Source organism: Galeopterus variegatus, unplaced genomic scaffold, assembly GCF_000696425.1.
Source record: "Galeopterus variegatus unplaced genomic scaffold, G_variegatus-3.0.2 Scaffold99, whole genome shotgun sequence".
NCBI classification, from domain to species: Eukaryota; Metazoa; Chordata; class Mammalia; order Dermoptera; family Cynocephalidae; genus Galeopterus; species Galeopterus variegatus.
In genome coordinates, this window is record NW_007726210.1 from 497,971 (window position 1) to 515,569 (window position 17,599).

The window sequence follows — 17,599 nt, forward strand, 5'->3', positions numbered from 1 at the left end:
TTTCCTGCCTAGGTGCCCACAAGTGTTTCATCGCTGCCCTGTGTCCACAATGGGTCCTGGTGTCCTGCTGAAAACTGCCTCTGACCTCCTAATCCACACTTTAAAGAGTTTAAGATCTAGGAAAGTAAAAGTAAAGATGTTTTCAGCAGCCCAGCCCCTACCTGCCCCCTCGCAAAGTCAATCACTTCTGCAACATTAACCTGCTCATTTCTTGTTCTGGTACCTCCTTGGGAATTAACGATAACTGTTAAGCACCTTGCTATGTCACTGAATTCCAGGAAGGGCACAGGGCAGGTGGGATGCGCTTACTCTCTCCAGTATACAAATAAGGAACTGAGGCTCTGGGAGATTGTCCGTGCAATGTCATGGGGCTAGTAAGTGGCAGAGCTGGGGCCCAAACCCAGGTCTTCTGACGGCCAGCCTGGTTTTCTTCCCACTACCCTTGGCTCTGTCTGCTTAAACGTTTACTCCCTAGTGCTGGGGGTGTGGCCACTTAAGAGAAGGGATGGCTTATCTGACAGTTTATTGGGAGGCCATGGAAACCCCAAAACAGCTGCCCCTCCCACCCCCACCTCCCACCCCAACTCTTGGTTCAAGCAGCTGCCTCCTCGGCCCAAGTCATTTGCCAAACGGGGTGCTGCTCCTTGTCTGTGAAGGTGTCACCCAGGTCTGGGCTTTTCTTCCTTACTGAGTAGACCCCAGCTTCTGCTGCTACCCCATCTGACTTTCCCTACCCACCTTGGCCCTTCTGGGGAGACCCAAATGATCCAACCTGGCTCCTCACTGCTTGGGGAGGTCCCCTTGTCACTGCAGACAGGGAGTTCCAGGCCCCACTGTCTCACCTGGACAGTGCACTCCTCAGCCAAGGCTGCTCCTGAGGAGCTGACCAACCCAGGGCTGCTCAGCCAGGTTCCTGCTTCAGCCTGGCTGAGATGCAAGAGACCCTCCCATCAGCAGCACCAGGCCCCAGACACATCACAAATAATCCCATATCCTTAGATAATCCCAGACAGATCACATCGTCCTGAGCTGACCAGCATCAACGAGAGCAGTCCAAGGGGCTGCCTCCGTTTCAGGTGACACATGCATTGGAAAGGATGGGGCTGGGAGTCAGGCAGACCTGGATTCCAGCCCAGCTCCCTGCTGCTGGCTTGCCCTGTGCCTTGGGAAGGGAGCCTTGATTTCCTCATCTCTCAAAAGGTGGTCCTATAACCTGCCCAGAAGCACGGTACTTGCTGCCAACTATGTCCTCACAAACAGGCTGCTCGGCAAACATTTGTTCTGCTCCCCCTTCCTGTTTTTAGCCAACTGAGCAGCCCATGACCAGGGAGGCAGCAAATTTAGGACAAGAAGGTGAGTTGTTATAGTGTAAACACAACCCTTAGCTTCCTGCAAAGCCCCTTCCAAAATGAGCAAGTTGATATTGCAGGAGAAGGACATAAATACAAATTACAAACTGAACATGTTACCTAAAACCTAAAACTCAACCCTATTACTACTGCTCAAGATGGAGAGAAAAACAGAAGCAGCTTTTGACTCCTAGTCAAAGTGTATACACAGAGCACAGGACAATGTGCCAGACACGAGCTTGAATGGAGACTGTTTCAGGCCTAGTTTTACAGACTTCTAGTTCAATAATAAATCCTTCTGCAATTGGCCAAGTCAATATTTTATTAAAAACACACAAACACACACACACAATGGTGACAGAGGCAGGGGAAGGTGTTTCTACAGGCACGCCTCATTGTAAGGAGAGGGCATCTTTAAGACCAGAATGCCAAGCTAGATAAATAAGGAGGTGGCTTTGTTTAATAAGAGAATTTAAGGCAGCTTCACTCCCGTGGAGGAATATGGGGCAGAAGTAGTCAGAGACCCCTGTTGTGTTAAATGGGGTCATCAGTACCTGAGATGGTTCAGAAGGCAGGAAGGAAGAGACCAGATTTCCCTTGAGACTGCTTTCCTTTCCCAGGAGAGGAGCAATGTTCTCCAAGGAAGACTGGAGAAAGAAGCCCCCACTCCGGCCAGCTCAGGAGCTCAGGGAACCAGCTTCTTCGAAGAACAGGAGGCAGATGGAGGTCCCTTCCTAGTGCCCACCCGCCCGAGTAGGACTTTGGCACAGGAACACAGGTCCAGAAGCCTTGCCTGGGGTCACTGGTCCTCCATCTGCTGGGCTCTGCTTCGGGCAGAGCCTCTGGATGCTGTGGCCTCTTCACACAGCCGCATCTTGGGAAGGAAATGGCAAAGTCAGGGCAGCTGCCAGGGACGGAGCCCACCTGGAGGCCACACGCCAAAGGCCTGGCCCCAAGTTGTGCTCAGTGCACTTCTTTCCTGCACCAAGCACTGACTTTCAGTGGAATTATTCCACGCTTTTAAAATATTTTCTAGGGCTGGCCAGTTAGCTCAGTTGGTTAGAGCGCAGCCTTATATGACACCAAGGTCACAGGTTCGGATCCCCGCACCGGCCAAAAAAAAGATAAAATATATTTCTAAATTTAAAAAATGAATAAATAGTGCAGAGGGGACTCCTATCCCTGCTCGTCCCTATCTCACTGTTGTTCCTCAGGGGTAACCTCTTTCACTCCTTTATTTTTTAATTTTTTTGGTGGCTGGCCAGGACAGGGTTGAATCCTGAACCTCGGTGTTGTCAGCACCACGCTGTGACCAACTGAGCTGACCCGCCAGCCCCACTCTCACTCGGTTAGTTGTTTCTTTTGACAATACCTTCATAATTTTAAGTAATATATTTGTACCAATATTTGTAGATTTTTCACCTTTAGACATTACCTATTAACTTCTTTATTTTCACATCCTCCATTTTTTTTTAATCATTTTTTTTTCTTACACAGCTTTACTGGAATATAATTCACAGACCATAGAATTCACCCAGCAAAGTGTACAGTTCAATGGTTTTCAGTATATGAGGTGCTTCAAAGTTTGTGGAAAAATAGAATTTAAGGATAATATGAATCTTTCCATGAGCTTTCTTTTTTTGGGAGGGGTGGGGGCAGGTGGGTATAGGGATCGAATCCTGGGCCTTGGTGTTACCAGCACTGCATCACGCTTTGACCAACTGAGCTAACCAGCCAGCCCTCTATGAACTTTTTGAAGTACCCTCATCATATTCACAGAATTGTACAACCATCACAATTTTAGAACATTTTCTCTACCTCAAAAAGAAACCCCTGGACTGGCTAGTTAGCTCAGTTGGTTAGAACAGTGTTATAACACTAAGGTCAAGGGTTTGGATCCCTATATTGGCCAGCTGCCAAAAAAAAAAAAAGGAAACCCTGTTATTAGCAGTCACCCCAGAATCCTTCCTCCCCCAAACCCCAGACAACCACTGATCTACTTTCCGTCTCTGTGGATTTGCCTATTCTGGACATCCCTTATGAACACCCACACTATGTGGGCTTATACGCCTGGCTGCTTTCACTGAACCTCCTGCTAACTTCTTGTCAGTGATGGCTGGAAGGAGGTTAAAACTCTGCCATGACCATCTTTCTGCAGCAACTCCAACTACATAATGTACATGCTTTGATATTTCCAGAAGTATGTGCTTTTTAAAAGAAAAGGAACACAGAAAGGAAGGTTGTTTCAAACCTGGAGCAATTCTACTTCTAAGAATTTATTCTAAAAATAAAAAATGTCAGGGATTTATATAGGAATTTATTTGCAAGGATGTTTTTTACAGTACTGTTTAGTAACAAATAATTTTTTTTTTGAGAAACAAGGGTTGGCCTGTTAGTGCAGCCGGTGTCATATAACACCAAGTTCAGGGGTTTGGATTCCTGTACTGGCCAGCTGCAAGAAAACCCCCCAAAAACCAGTATTGCCCTTGAATAGGACACAAGTTAAATAAACTATGGTGCAGTCATGCAACAGAGTTAATGCAACATCAAGGAGCCATCAAGAAGGATGCAGAGGAATTCCTAATGATGTCAGGAAAATGTTTGATAGATAGCTAAGTAGGGGGAAAAAAAGCAGGTTACAAAATGGCACATAAAGTCTGATCCTTTTAATAAAAGCAACATGTGTAAATATTTCCGAAGAGGAAATACTGGAAGGATAGACACCCAGGTGCTATTTCTGTGTAGTGTGGCAACAGATGGTTTTATTAAGAATTTTTTTTCTTATCTGTATTTTCTAAAAACTCTATACTTTATATTTGTCATTAGACTTTCTGAAGAAAAGGCTATGCCGTCAGAGGTTGAAATGTTAGGGCATCCCTGGGCATGTGGCAAGCAGAGGTCCTTAGACTCCCTCTTCCCTTCTGCTGGCCCCTGTGCCCTCACACCACTTCTGAGTCCCCCTGGGACATGGCCTCCTCAGCATGGGGTCATCCCCTATTGTTGACATCAAGAACAAGCTGTCCCCCTGCTCCTCACAGAGGGGACTTCCAGAGATGCTCTGTGTACAGATAACTGAGACTCACCTGTCGACTGGGTTACACACGAGATCTTGTAGGACAGCCATATGCTTGCCATGCAGAGGAAGGTGGCCATGAAACCAAAGATCTGCAGTGGAGAGAGATGAGAGGAAATTCACAGCCCTGGGGCCAACCACTTGGGCCATCCTGTCTGTTTCCCATCTCTGCTTGTTCCCTATACCATCTATGGCATGAAAGGAGCATGGGAACTCCTGTGACCCAAACACCTCGTCCCTACTTAGATGCAGAGATGAAGCTCAGAGCGGCTCAGGCCCTGGCCCCAGGCTGCTGAGGTTGGGCCTGGGTCAGGCCAGCAGCCAGGCCTGTAGGACTCCACAATTCCCACTCAGGCAATTTCAACACCCAGGTTTAGGGCCACGCCACTGGACTTTCATTACCCTGGACTAATAAAGAAGAAAAAGGTGGAATTGTAAGTTTTAATTTGGGTTTAAAAATTTTTAACGTTCAAATGGGTTTTACTGGCATGGTGGCACTGTTTGCATTTCATCTGCAATGGCTTTCTGTTGTGTTCTGGCTTTACAGCCGTGTTAAGAGCCAGAAGGTGGGGCCTTTATAGCTAGTTTTATGTTTGCACATATTTAAATAACATTACAGTAAAATAAGATGAGCCAGCATCCTTTTCCTTTCTCGGGGTCCATCAAGCGTGAAGAAAGCAGACCTAGCCCAGCCCCTTACCTTACCTGCAGCAGAGGGCCAGGGTGCCTGGAGGGGATAAGGGCCTTGAGCGAGGACAAGCAAACAGCTGCGGAAGAAGCAGGCCCCAGCCCGGCTGTCCTTGGAAATTTGAAGCCTGGAGCCATTTTCCTTACTTGAAACAGCACTGGCAGCTACAGTGGCTAGAACTTATTGAGCACTTACTACATACCTGCCAGGGTTCTAAGCCCTTTAGGTCTGTTGATTCCTCTAATCCTCACACCTCTGTGAGCTGGCTGCTAAATTACACACCCCCCATTTTACAGTTGAAGTAACGGAGGAACAAGAGGTCACCACACAGTGAGCAAGAGCCAGCTGTGGGCTCTGAGCCCAGGGAGTCAGGTGCCAGGGTCCATGCCCTGCTATACTGCTGCCCAGCTGTTCTCAGACCCACACAAAGGCCTCAGGTTCACTGTACCACCACTAGTGCATGGCTGAAATCACCAGCTGACGTCCAAGAGGTATGGCTTACAAGCAGCATGGCAGAAGGGGAGGGTTTTCAACAAGGTCAGATTTTCTTTTCACACCCAATTGCTGGTTTACACAAACAGCTGCCCCACCAGCCCACACCCACTTCTTCCCTGAGTTCCCTTTGCTTGGCTCCTTTTGTACCAATTGTCTGCACTACATAATTAGCCTATTAGAGCCTGTCCTGGCCTCTCACTGTTCTACACAATCAGCACATTATATACCATCTCGGTCTCCAACTGTCTGCACTGCATAATTGAACAGTTTATTATATCGCTACGTAATGCTATTCTAGACAACAATGACTTGTTTGTTAATTGTTTCATGTGCCTTGTCCTCGCCTTCTAAGCTAGATTACCACTTTCTCATAAAACAGCGACCATATTTTTTAAATTCCTTTTTGTTTCCCCAAGGCCAAGGTTTGGTCCTAAGCACAAAGACAGTGTATGATAAATGTTAGCTACTGGGACTCCAGAGCTAGCAAGGTTATATGAATCCTGAATCCTAAAACCCAGCAGAAACCTCCCCACATGGGCCCTGCAACACAGCGGGCACCAATTTCCTCTGTGCCTCTGCCCGCAGCCTGCGCTGGGGTGGGGCAGGTGGCAACGACCCTCTCTTCCGAGACTGCATGAGGGGTAGGGGGTGGGCTGTGGGAGATGCACACAGGGCATCAGTATTTGGAGACCTGGCCACCTTCTGCAGTGACGTTTTGCTCCCATGCTGGCCTTTGGAGGACAGACTCCATTCCCTTGGTGAAATTCTAGGAGCCAACCGACTCCCAGGCCAAAATCTGGAGAATTTTGGTAACGTGTATAATTATGAGACAGTGAATGTCGCACACAGAGCTTCTCTTAAAACTCATTTCAAAATCTTTCCTGCTCATCAGTGAAGCAAATCAGTCCTAGCCCACAGGCTACTGAACTGAAATAGTCAGCTAAATCAGAAACCAGATGACAGGAATCTATCAATCTTTAAAAAATAATATATACACATATGTATGTATATACATATGTATACATGTATAGATCTCCCACAGCATTGTATTTCTGTACATTTCCATCTACTTCTATTCACGGCTATCAGACGGATCGATTTTCACCTCTGAAAAGTATAGAAGTATTATTTCCTGTCCTTTAATACTGTTAAAAATAAACAATGGCAAAGCTTGGACTCGCGGCAGGTATCACTAAATGATCACAGTACCCTTCCCTCTGGGCCCAAGAGAGGCCCCCCAAATCTTTCTCCACAGAGTGTTGAGGCAGCCACGAGCACATGATCAGTGGGCACATGAATTAAAACCTACTTGCCCCCCCAGTTAAAATACTAAGAGAGAGAGGCCTGGGCTGCTGGGGCCATCTGAATTTGCCAACAGCCCCGACAGTCCACCTTCTGAGACCCTCTGCTGTGAGCCCAGGTTTTAGGCTCTTTGGAGACAGGTGCTGGTTGGATCAAGGTAGGTATTGATACCGTAAAAGAAAGGCCCCAGAAACCAACCCCTTCTCTGCCCCCCATCGGGAAGAAGCTGAGCATTTGAAGTATGAATTCATTCCTAAAGGCCCTCAAGAAGGTCCTCACCGCTCCGGCTACCAGTCCGCTCTGGCTGTAACTCTTGGAGGCTGCCACGATGGAGGCGATTAGGAGGAGCAGCGTACCGATTAAATAGTGCAGAAGTTCCTGGGGGCAAAAACAAAGCAAAGAAGTGGGTAGGGAGGTCCACTCCTGGAGCTTAGAGCGCAGCCGGGCATCAGAAGGGATGAAAAGAAGGGGAGAGAGGACCACTTCCTCTTCTCCCTTGCAACACCGCAGCAGGAGGAGCAGTGCAGCTCACAAGCAACCAGTGCAGAAGGCAGCCAGGAAGAGGCCAAGCAAGAGAGGGATGATGCCGGGCAGGCAGGAAGAGACGGGGACAGAGAGAGAGGAAGCCTCTCATGAGAGCAGAGGTATCCACGAAGGATGGCTCCACTCCTGAGAACAATTTGTAGACAGTACCTTGACCTCGAGCAAAAGTGTTTCTAAAAAGCAAATGAGCTTCTTGCAATTCCCAGGCTGGAAAGTCGAAATGAAGCTCCAGCTCTGAGAAGCAAAGCCCTTTAAAAAGATGTGCACCCTTCTCTTCTGCTTCAGAGAAAGTTCTGGGAATGTGCTGGCTCTGTGCAGCTGACCAGGTGTCTGCCCACTCTGTCAGCCCCAAGTGTGGACTTGAGAGGAGTCATTCCTGGGGATCTCTTGGACTTGAAGTCCAAGCCTAGGATGAGGTCAGTAGCACTTCTGTGACATGCCTGTGGGTGTGTGGTGGCAGCTGGCTTCCTCCCTCCCAGGTTCTCCTTGTCTCCATTTTGTGGTTCCCTCTTCTCTTCTCTCCAGAAATGTGGCCTCCAGCCAAGTTCTGCCAATGAGTCTACTGGCAGGACTGCCTCCACCTCTGCTTCTTGCCTGGCCCATGGGCTGTCCATTTCCACCCTGTTCACTCCCCATGATTAAAATAACATCTTTGCAGGCTTTGGATGGGACTGAACCTTTCATTTAACAGCATGAGAATGCTTCCACCTCACCCTTCCTCCTCCCCATTAATCAGATCAGAGGAGAACTGGGCTTGGAGCCTTTTATAGTACTCAGTCTGAATCCAAAGTGCACCCATTTTCAGCTGTCTTCAATGACCATTTAGAAATTATTCCCTCATAAAGTTCTGCCCATTAGGGCAAGCAGCTAATACATTTTGAAAAAGCATTCCATTTTTAAGCTGCAGCTTCTCTCAAAGCTGCGCAAAATCAAAGAACCTGATTTCTCCCACACAGACTAGAAAGAAATATCACAAGGTAGACCACAGAGCCTTTGACTAAAGAGCAGATTCATAATTGGAAGTTCCCCACCTCAAGATTCTCACTTATAAAGGAAGAGGAGATGATATGGAACAGAGCAACCAACTGAGAATCTCAGCTGGAAGGTACCTAAATGGTACTCAGGCAAAAATATGTGGCTGAGCCTGGCTTTCCAATATTCATTGCCCACTCAGTCTATTCTTAGTTCTTGTTCTCTGGACTTTATTCTTTCCTTTGCTTATTCAGTATCAGCATCAGGGAAGCCCAGAGGACCTTGTTCTCATAAGAAGGAGAAAGGTGCCATAACTTTGAAAGGAGCCTTAGAACTTAGTAACAGAAATTTCTCTCAAAATATCATAGGGGGTAATGATGTTATATGTGAATGATTAAATAATCTTATCAAGAGTCAGAGGTTGTCAGACTGGATTTTAAAAAAATATAACTCTATGCTGTCTACAAGAGACATCCTTTATATGCAAAGATAAAAATATTTCATGCAAACAACATCCAAAAGAAAGCCACAGTGGCTATATTAGTCTTAGACAAAGTAGACTATAACAGAAACAAATCTTTTTTTTTTTTTTCCTTTTTGTCTTTTTTTACTGACTGGTAACGGGATCGCAACCCTCGGTGTTGCGCCCGCACCACGCTCAGCCAGTGAGCAGGAACCGGTCTCCACATGGGATCCGAACCCTCGGCAGGAGCGCCGCCGCACTCCCAAGCGGCCACCGGGCCGGCCCCAGAAACAAATCTTAACTAGAGGAGGTAAAAAGGGACATTTTATAATAATGAAAAGGTGAATTTGCCAGGAAGCTGTAACAGTTATAACTGTGTATGCACCTCATAAGAGAGCCAAAATACATGAAGCAAAAACTAAAAGACATGAATGAAGAAGTAGAAAATTCAAATATAATAGCTGAAGACTTCAATACCCCAATTTGTTCATGCAGTGAAAAATTGCATGCCAATAAATTAAATAACTTAGGTGAAATAGACAAATTCCTAGAAACCTGTACTATTGAAATTGACTCAAGCAGAAATAACACAATCTGAATAGACCCACAAAAGTAGAGTTTAAATTAATAATAAAAAAATTACCCACAAGAAAAGCCCAGGCCCAGATGGCTTCACTGCTGAATTCTACCAAACATTTAAAGAATACCAATTCTGCACAAATTCTTTCAAAAAATAAAAGAGAAAGAAACACTTCTCAAATTATTCTATGAGGCCAGTATTACCCTTATACCAAAACCAGACAGGTATCATAAGAGAACTACAGAAAAACTTCTCTTTTGAATATAATATTTCTCAACAGAATACTAGCAAACTGAATCCACTAATATATAAAATGTATAACAGATCATGACCAAAATGAAGTTCATCCCAGGAATGCAAGGTTGGTTCAACATATAAAAACATCAAAATAATATACCATATTAATAGAATAATGGGGAAAACCTCACATGATCATATTAATAGACATAGAAAAAGCATTTGACAAAGTTTGACACTCTCTCATGATAAAAACACTTAATGTAGGACTGAAAGGGAACTTCCTAAATCTGATAAAGGGCATCTACAAAAAATTCATATCTAACATATTTAATAATGAAAGATGGAATGCTTTTTTCCTAAGATAAGGAAAAAGATAATGACATATGCTCTTGCCATTTTTATTCAACATTCAACTAATTTATTCAACTAACTTCTTGTAAAAGGCAAGACAATGAAACAAAAGGCATCCAAATTGGAAAGGAAGAAGTTATTTGTATATCAATACAAATCAATATACAAAAATTAATTGTATTCCTACAGACTTGCATTGAACAATCTGAAAATGAAATTAAGAATGAAAATTTAGGGCCGGCCCGGTGGCGCACTGCTACAGTGTGCCGCTTGGGAGTGCGGTGGTGCTCCCGCCGAGGGTTCGGATCCCACATACAGACCGGTTCCCGCTCACTGGCTGAGCGAGGTGCGGGAGCAATACCGAGGGTTGCGATCCGTTGCCGGACACAAAAAAAGACAAAAAGGAAAAAAAAAAAAAAAAAAGAATGAAAATTTTAAAATTCCACTTGAAATAGCATCAAAAAGAATAAAATACTTAGACACTAGTTTAACAAAAAAAACTGCAAAACATATACTCTAAAAACTACAAAATATTGTTGAAAAAAATGAAAGAAGATCTAAATAAATGGAAAAACCTTCCATGCTCATGGATCATCAGACTTGGTACTACTAGAATGGCAATATTCTCAAATTGAACTATGGATTCAATGCAATTCTTACCAGAATCCTAGTTGATTTTTTTTTTTGGTAGAAATTAAAAAGCTGATTTTAAAATTCATATGAAATTACAATGATCCAAAACAATCGTGAAAACAAACAAATTGGGAGGACTCACATATCCTAATTTCACAACTTACTACAAAGCTACACTAATCAAGACAGTGTGGTACTGGCATAAAGATATACATATAGATCAAAGGAATAGAATTGACAGTCCAGAAATAAATCTATGTATTTACAGTCAATTGATTTTTGACCAGGGTACCAAGACCATTAAATGAGGAAAAGAAAATCTTTTCAACATATGGTGCGAGGACAACTTGCAAAAGAATGAATATGAACCCTTACCTCACACCATATGCAAAAATTAACTCAAAATGAACCAAAGACCTAAATGTAAGAGCTAAAACTAGAAAATTCTTAGAAGGAAATATAGAGGTAAGTCTTCCTGATCTTGGATTTGGCAATGGCTTCTTAGATATAATACCAAAAACAGATGAAAAAATAGATGAATTGGATTTGTCAAGATTAAAAATTTGTGCTTTACAGGATACCATCAAGAAAGTGAAAAACAACAAATAGAATGGTAGAAAATATTTGCAAATCATACATCTGATAAGCACTTTTATCTAGAATATAGAAAGAATGCTTACAACTCAATAAAAAGACAACCTAATTTAAAAATGGGCAAAGGATACCAAGGCCACAGGTTTGGATCCCTATATAGGAATGGCCGGTTTGCTCAATGGTTGAGCGTGGTGCTGACAACACCAAGCCAAGGGTTAAGATCCCCTTACTGGTCATCTTTAAAAAAAAAAGGGGGGGGGGCAAAGGATTTGGATAGACATTTCTTCATAGAAAATATACAAATAGCCAAAAAGCACATGAAAAGATGACTGATGTGATTAGTCAAAAAAATGCAAATCGAAACCACATGAGGTACTATTTCACAGTCACTGGAATAGCTAGAATCAGAAAAGTCAGAAAATAGCAAGCACTGGCTAGGATGTGGAGAAATTGGAACCCTTATACACTGCTGGTGGGAATATAAAATGGTGCACTTGGCATATAGTCTGGAAGTTCCTCAAACAATGAAACATAAAGTTACCACACAACCCAGCAATTTCACTCTTAGGTATGTACCCAAGAAAAATGAATACATGTCCACACAAAAAACTTGCATGTGAATGCTCATAACAGCATTATTTATAATAGCCAAAATGTAAAAACAACCGAAATGTCCACTGATGATGAATGAAAAACAAAATGTTGTATATCCATACAATGGAATATTTGGTTACAAAAAGAAATAAAGTATTGATACATGCTACAACATGGATGAACCATAAAAACATTCTGCTAACTAAAACAAGCATGTTACAAAAGACTGCATATATGATCCCACTTACATGAAATATCCAGAATAGGAAATTTTAGAGACAAAAAGAAGATTAGTGCTTGCTAAGGGCTGAAGGGGATGAGAGGTGGGGAGGTGATAGCCAAAGGGTATGGAATTTCTCTTTGAGATGATAAGAAATGTTCTAAAATTGACTGTGGTGATGGTTGAACAACTCTGGAAATACACCAACTCCACTGAGTCGTACACTTTAAATGGGAGAATGGCATGGCATGTGAACTATATATTAATAAAGCTTTAAAAAAAATAATATAGCGGGAAGAAAAAGCTTGGTAACTTCTGATGTGTCTCCTCAGCCCCTGCCAGTCCATTTTAGCCAACAAACCTCATCATTCAGCCCTCACAAGAATATAAATATCCATCATCTTGATCCGTTGCTCCCAGCTCACACACACACTGCCCATTCCCTCTCACATGACAAGACAAACCCTGAGGTGAGAGTCACAGCCTTCTTGTAGCTGTAAAGTGAGTTTTAGAAACCAGTAGGACATCAGGCAGAGATGTCCACCAAAGAGTGGTAAGTTCAGAGCTGAAGCAGCAAAGGATAAAGAGGTAGAATGGGCAGGTGGGAAGGCCTCTGGGGGGTCTCAACGTGCCAGCTAGTACCCTGACTTCTGCATGCTGAGACCAGGGCCAGGCCACTCTCTTACCGACAGGGGCCAGCTGATGCAGGTGAGCACGCGGTAGAAGCGGAAGAGGTGGACCAGGTAAAAGGCGAGGATCATTATCAAGTCGCAAATGGTGACCACTTCAAAGTAGCTGTAGGCACTGTAATCGATCCACACAGAGCTCCGCACGCAGATGAAGGCAATCAGCAGAGTGACCTGACACGTAAACACAGAGACATCAGAGAGGTGCCTGCCCAAGACAGGCAACCAGGGAACGAGCAACAGCAAACCAACCAAACGGCCCCCTGGCAGGCTCAAACCGAGGAACTGCTACAATTCAGGTTATTTCCACACAAATTGGCTGAAAGGCTGGCAGAGTGTGATTCCATGCAGTACAAGCTTTTTAAAATAAATGCTAGTTGTGAAAGCTGATGACGTCAGAGACCGACTTTGTCCTCTCTGAAGTTTGTTATATCGTGCCAGCAGGATGTCTCCTCAGAGAGGAGGCAGGACTGTAGGAAAAGAACAAAGCAGAACCATTCCATTTTTTTGCTGGACTTCCACAGAGCAAATAGCATTCAGCATGATGTTGGTTTACATATAGTTTGAACTGTTTGAAGTTCCCAATATTTGACCTTTTTTTACCTACAAAGATGGCAATTCTGATATTACAACCTGTCAGTCGGCAGATAATAAGTTGCCATCTACTGATATCTGACATACAAGATCTCACTGAGGCCTTGCAGAACTCTGACAGGTAGACGAAACCATCCCCAAGTTGTTGTTGTTTTTCCTTCACCATTGTGTCTTACAGCAAACCATTTTATTTTGTAACACCAAATGTTTGATTATGTTCCATCTGCATCAGTCACTGTAAATACTCCAGCAAGTGACTGGGGAGGTATCCAAGGAGAGCTGATGAAGGGCTTGACCTTGACTAGCCAAAGGTCAGGAAAGATGGGGATAGATGCTGAAGGGACATCCTAGAGAAGGCCAGCATCTGGTGCACAAGCAGAGGGCTTGACCTAACAGAGAAATGAGACGGCTCCTCTGCAGTACTGGAAGGAAGGCAGAGTCTCTGGGCAGAGACACAGGGGCAGTAGGAATTTGAAGTTCTCTTGCTCACTTGTCTCCTCAGTGAAATGGGGAGTGGGCTGTCAGTTGAGAGTGAAGGGGGGTAGTATTTGAGGGCAGTTTGAGGAGAGATGTGAAACAGTCACCTGGAAGAGAGGGAGCTGGAATTTAGCTGGTGAAATGTACACTCAGGGTATCCCCATGTTCATATGGGGAAACTGAGGCACATGGGTTCCATAATTAGTCCAAGACTACCCAGCTTTTAAGTTGGGATTTGAATCCAGGTCTGTCTGACTCTAAGGACCATGTTCATCCACATCAGATGCCATTCTGCCTCCCCAAAATGTGAGCCCTCACCATAAAACAAGCTGAGAAGGACGGATGTGTTATCAAACCTGTGGAAATCCTGGTTAAGGGGCAGTGCTTGCTCCCCACCAGATCACTAAGTGGTACTGTTGAATGAATGAATGAATGTGCAGAATTAATGAAATAACAACCTATTATTGAATTAACAGGTCTGATAAATATTATTAGCAATATATGAATATTAACGGAGAGTAGATTGGATGAAGGGAGAGAAGATTCTAGGTTTTTGTGAAGACAAAGAGAATAAAACCTTGTCTGCTTCATGTAGGGAACAAACTTAACGGAGAGTAGATTGGATGAAGGGAGAGAAGATTCTGTTGGAAATAAATTAAAATGTAGGGGGGACATAGAATATAAGTAGTAGAATTGTAGGAAAATATAACCTTAATGTACACAGTCTTGTAACAATGCATAATAAGCAAAGCAGTTTTTTTAGGGGCCAGAACAAGGGTCAGGCCCGAGCACACTAAACAATGCATAAGCAATGCAGCTTATCAGGGGCCGTGACAAAGGCCAGGCCCAAGGGCACTAAACATTAATAGCCCCCCACCGGTTCCAGGAAATAGCTGGTTCAAAGCAAGGCCCCGGGGAAGGTAAACAATTGAGAAATGCGCTAAAGGGGTGCCAGCCTGCTAAAACCCACCTGTAAACCCAAAAGGCGCCAGCTGAAGCCCACCTGTAAATCTAAAAGCGCCACAGATAACCAACAGTTGATCCTATCACAATATCCGTTCAAAAAACTGTATAAAAGCTGCTTGCATTGTGAATTCGGGGCCGCTCCTGTCCTGAAAACGGGGCGACCTCCAGCATGCCGGAAATAAAACCTCTTGCCTGTGCATCGATCTCTGTGCCTCCTGGTCTTTGCGAGATGAGCCTTCCCATCAAGTTAAGATTCGTGCTTTTAGGCCGGTCTTACAATTCTAGGTTTTTGTGAAGACAAAGAGAATAAAACCTTGTCTGCTTCATGTAGGGAACAAACCAATAACACACAGGTGTTAAATGTATGTAAAATCTTAGGATCTATTTTAAAAGCACAACTAATTTAGGACAATGATTTTATACTGCCTCTTTTCTACAGAACAATGATTCTTAAACAGGGTGTGTGTGCATGCACGATTTTGTGTCCTATGGGACATTTGGCAATGTCTGGATACATTTTTGGTTGTCACGACTTGGGGGGGGGTGTTACTAGCATTTAATAGATAGAGGCCAGGAGTGCTGCTAAACACCCCAAGAATTATGCAGTCCCAAATGTGCCCCCCAAGCTATTATACTGCTGTTGAAAACCCTGCTGTATAAAATGTCAGTCTACAATAAAAAGTAAATCACAAAATGAATCTAACTCCAGTTAAAGAGGTCAGTGCTGAAAGTGCTCTTGTTTTCTAGAGTCCCTCGGTTTCTAACACACACCCAATCAAGACCCTCAGTAATGGGCACAGCAGCTGAGCAAGAACTCTCGACCTGAAGCTTGAAGTGGGCTTAACACATCACAACAGAAGAGTGTGGCTCTGACACAAAAGGACCCTCAACATTTGCATATTTCCCTTTGCAAATGAGCAAGATGAATCTTTTCATTTTTTCAGTTCCTCTGAAGCCAGCCAGCCATGGTAATACAATGATTCACGCCTTGAGGTTGTTTTAAAGCTCTGAAGGAGAGCTGGCTTCACCAGGAGTGTGCACGCTGGCTAGGGCTTTGCCACCTCATCTGTTTGGGGAAGTCTAGAGATCTCCTTCCTCCTACACTGACACCTTCATGCACTAGGGTATTTTTATTCAAGGTCTACCTTAAAATGCAGATAATCGGGGACCATGCAGCACAACTCCTAGGTGAAGAGGCAATCTTGCATCTATTTTAATACAAAGATTAAAATAGTTTTTACAACTCTTCACTGATGACAGAGTTTAGGTCTCAATGGTGACACAGGGAAGTGGAAGTTTCCTAGTGAACAAAAGGGGCCCAGGCAGGTCTTCCTCTTCTGAGCTCCCAGGTCTGAGCATTTGGTAGGAAGTACCTTACTGCTTGGCCACAAACCATCTCAAACCTCTCTGGGAAACTTGCTTGTGAAATAAGACTTCCTGAATTGTGTCCACTTGGCCTAAGGCCACCTACCATGTGCCCTTCTTCTGGAAAGCCAAATTTTGGAAAATCTAATTTAGACAGCATATGGTGTATGATTATGCATGCTCCTAAAAATTTCATTTTTGCCCAATGATTCATTGATTCCAACTTTAAATAGCCAGCATCTTAGCTTGTGCACTTAAAAAAATAAAAAATAAAAAATAAAAAAGATTTGACTGACACCAAACTTTTCAAGAACACTTCCAAGAACAGTAGGTGACTTCTGCACATGCTGGGGGCCTCTGAGTCATTTAGATCAATAGTCAGGCGGCAACCAGAAAGCTAAAAGGCAGAAGAATGAAAGGACAGCAGTGGAGAAAAGGCCCTGGGGGTGTTATTTTTCCCTTCTGCTCAGCCCTCTCAGGACCTTTTCTTTTTCCCAGTTAGAAAAGCAAATCAACAGACGTGGCTGAATTCAGACCCAGGCAGGCGTTCTGACCTCAGGACTCAGTGGAGAGGCAGGAGGTGCTCTGGAAGACAGATGTGTTTCTGTCTAGAGTAACTTCAGTGTGGTGCTGCCCAAAGGACTAACTCGTTTCTTAAGGTAACTCCTAGCTCCTCTCATAAAGGTTTGTTCTTTTATACTGAACTGTCATGAAAGTTGAAAATATAATATCTAACATAAATGTCCAGAAGTTTAAAAGTAATGTCGCAAGAGCCCTCAACTCAAAGCAAGGGTCCCATAGACCAGCTGTGACACTGTGTGGAGTCACTGGAATAGAAACATCCCTCCCCCCCCCGAACCTGTGTCCTTTCTGACTCCATTCTATCAGAATTCCTACTAAAGAGAGAAGAGATGATTTTGTGAAAGTAGCAGTGGGTTTCAATTTCATAGGAGATGAAGCAACATTACCCCAGAGAAACTACTGTCCTCTGAGCACTTCGGAACCAAACCAGTCTGGTCCTAACTCGAGTGGACACGCACAGCCAAGCAACAGACAGCATGCCCAGGATCTCAGCCTGGGTGAGCACCACTCCAGGAAGAAGTGGAATTTTGAAGTCTAAGATGAAAGATTTCTAGAGAAGACTCAAGAGGCAGCTCTCAGAAGAGGCCATCCTCCGAGGTGGGCAGAGGAGGCACGTGGTGGTCTTGGGGATCCTGAGGCCCAGTTCCTGCAGCCTATGCCTGGCAACATTCCCTCAGCAGGCCTGAGCTCTCGCACCCCTGCTGAGTCTGGCCCACTCAGCATGCCTGTGTCTGGCTGAAGATGGCAGCAGACACCTTTTGTTTTGGGAGCCCTGGGCTGAATGCCTAGAGGCCATCCAAACTCACCCTCGCCATCCTGACCTCAGAACGAT

At 44.2% G+C, this 17,599-nt stretch overlaps 1 protein-coding gene across 1 annotated transcript; it reads right to left on the reverse strand.

Annotated features, from left to right (window-relative positions):
• Positions 1-1,648: 1,648 nt before the first annotated feature.
• CMTM7 (CKLF-like MARVEL transmembrane domain containing 7) lies at positions 1,649-13,543 on the reverse strand. The gene is made up of 5 exons (XM_008583706.1): positions 13,475-13,543; positions 12,784-13,071; positions 7,187-7,285; positions 4,433-4,514; positions 1,649-2,223 (listed from the first exon to the last, which is right to left on the reverse strand). The coding sequence occupies exons 1-5, from the start codon at positions 13,541-13,543 to the stop codon at positions 2,210-2,212; spliced, it is 552 nt and encodes a 183-aa protein (XP_008581928.1). The 3' UTR covers positions 1,649-2,209.
• Between the last annotated feature and the right edge of the window lie 4,056 nt (positions 13,544-17,599).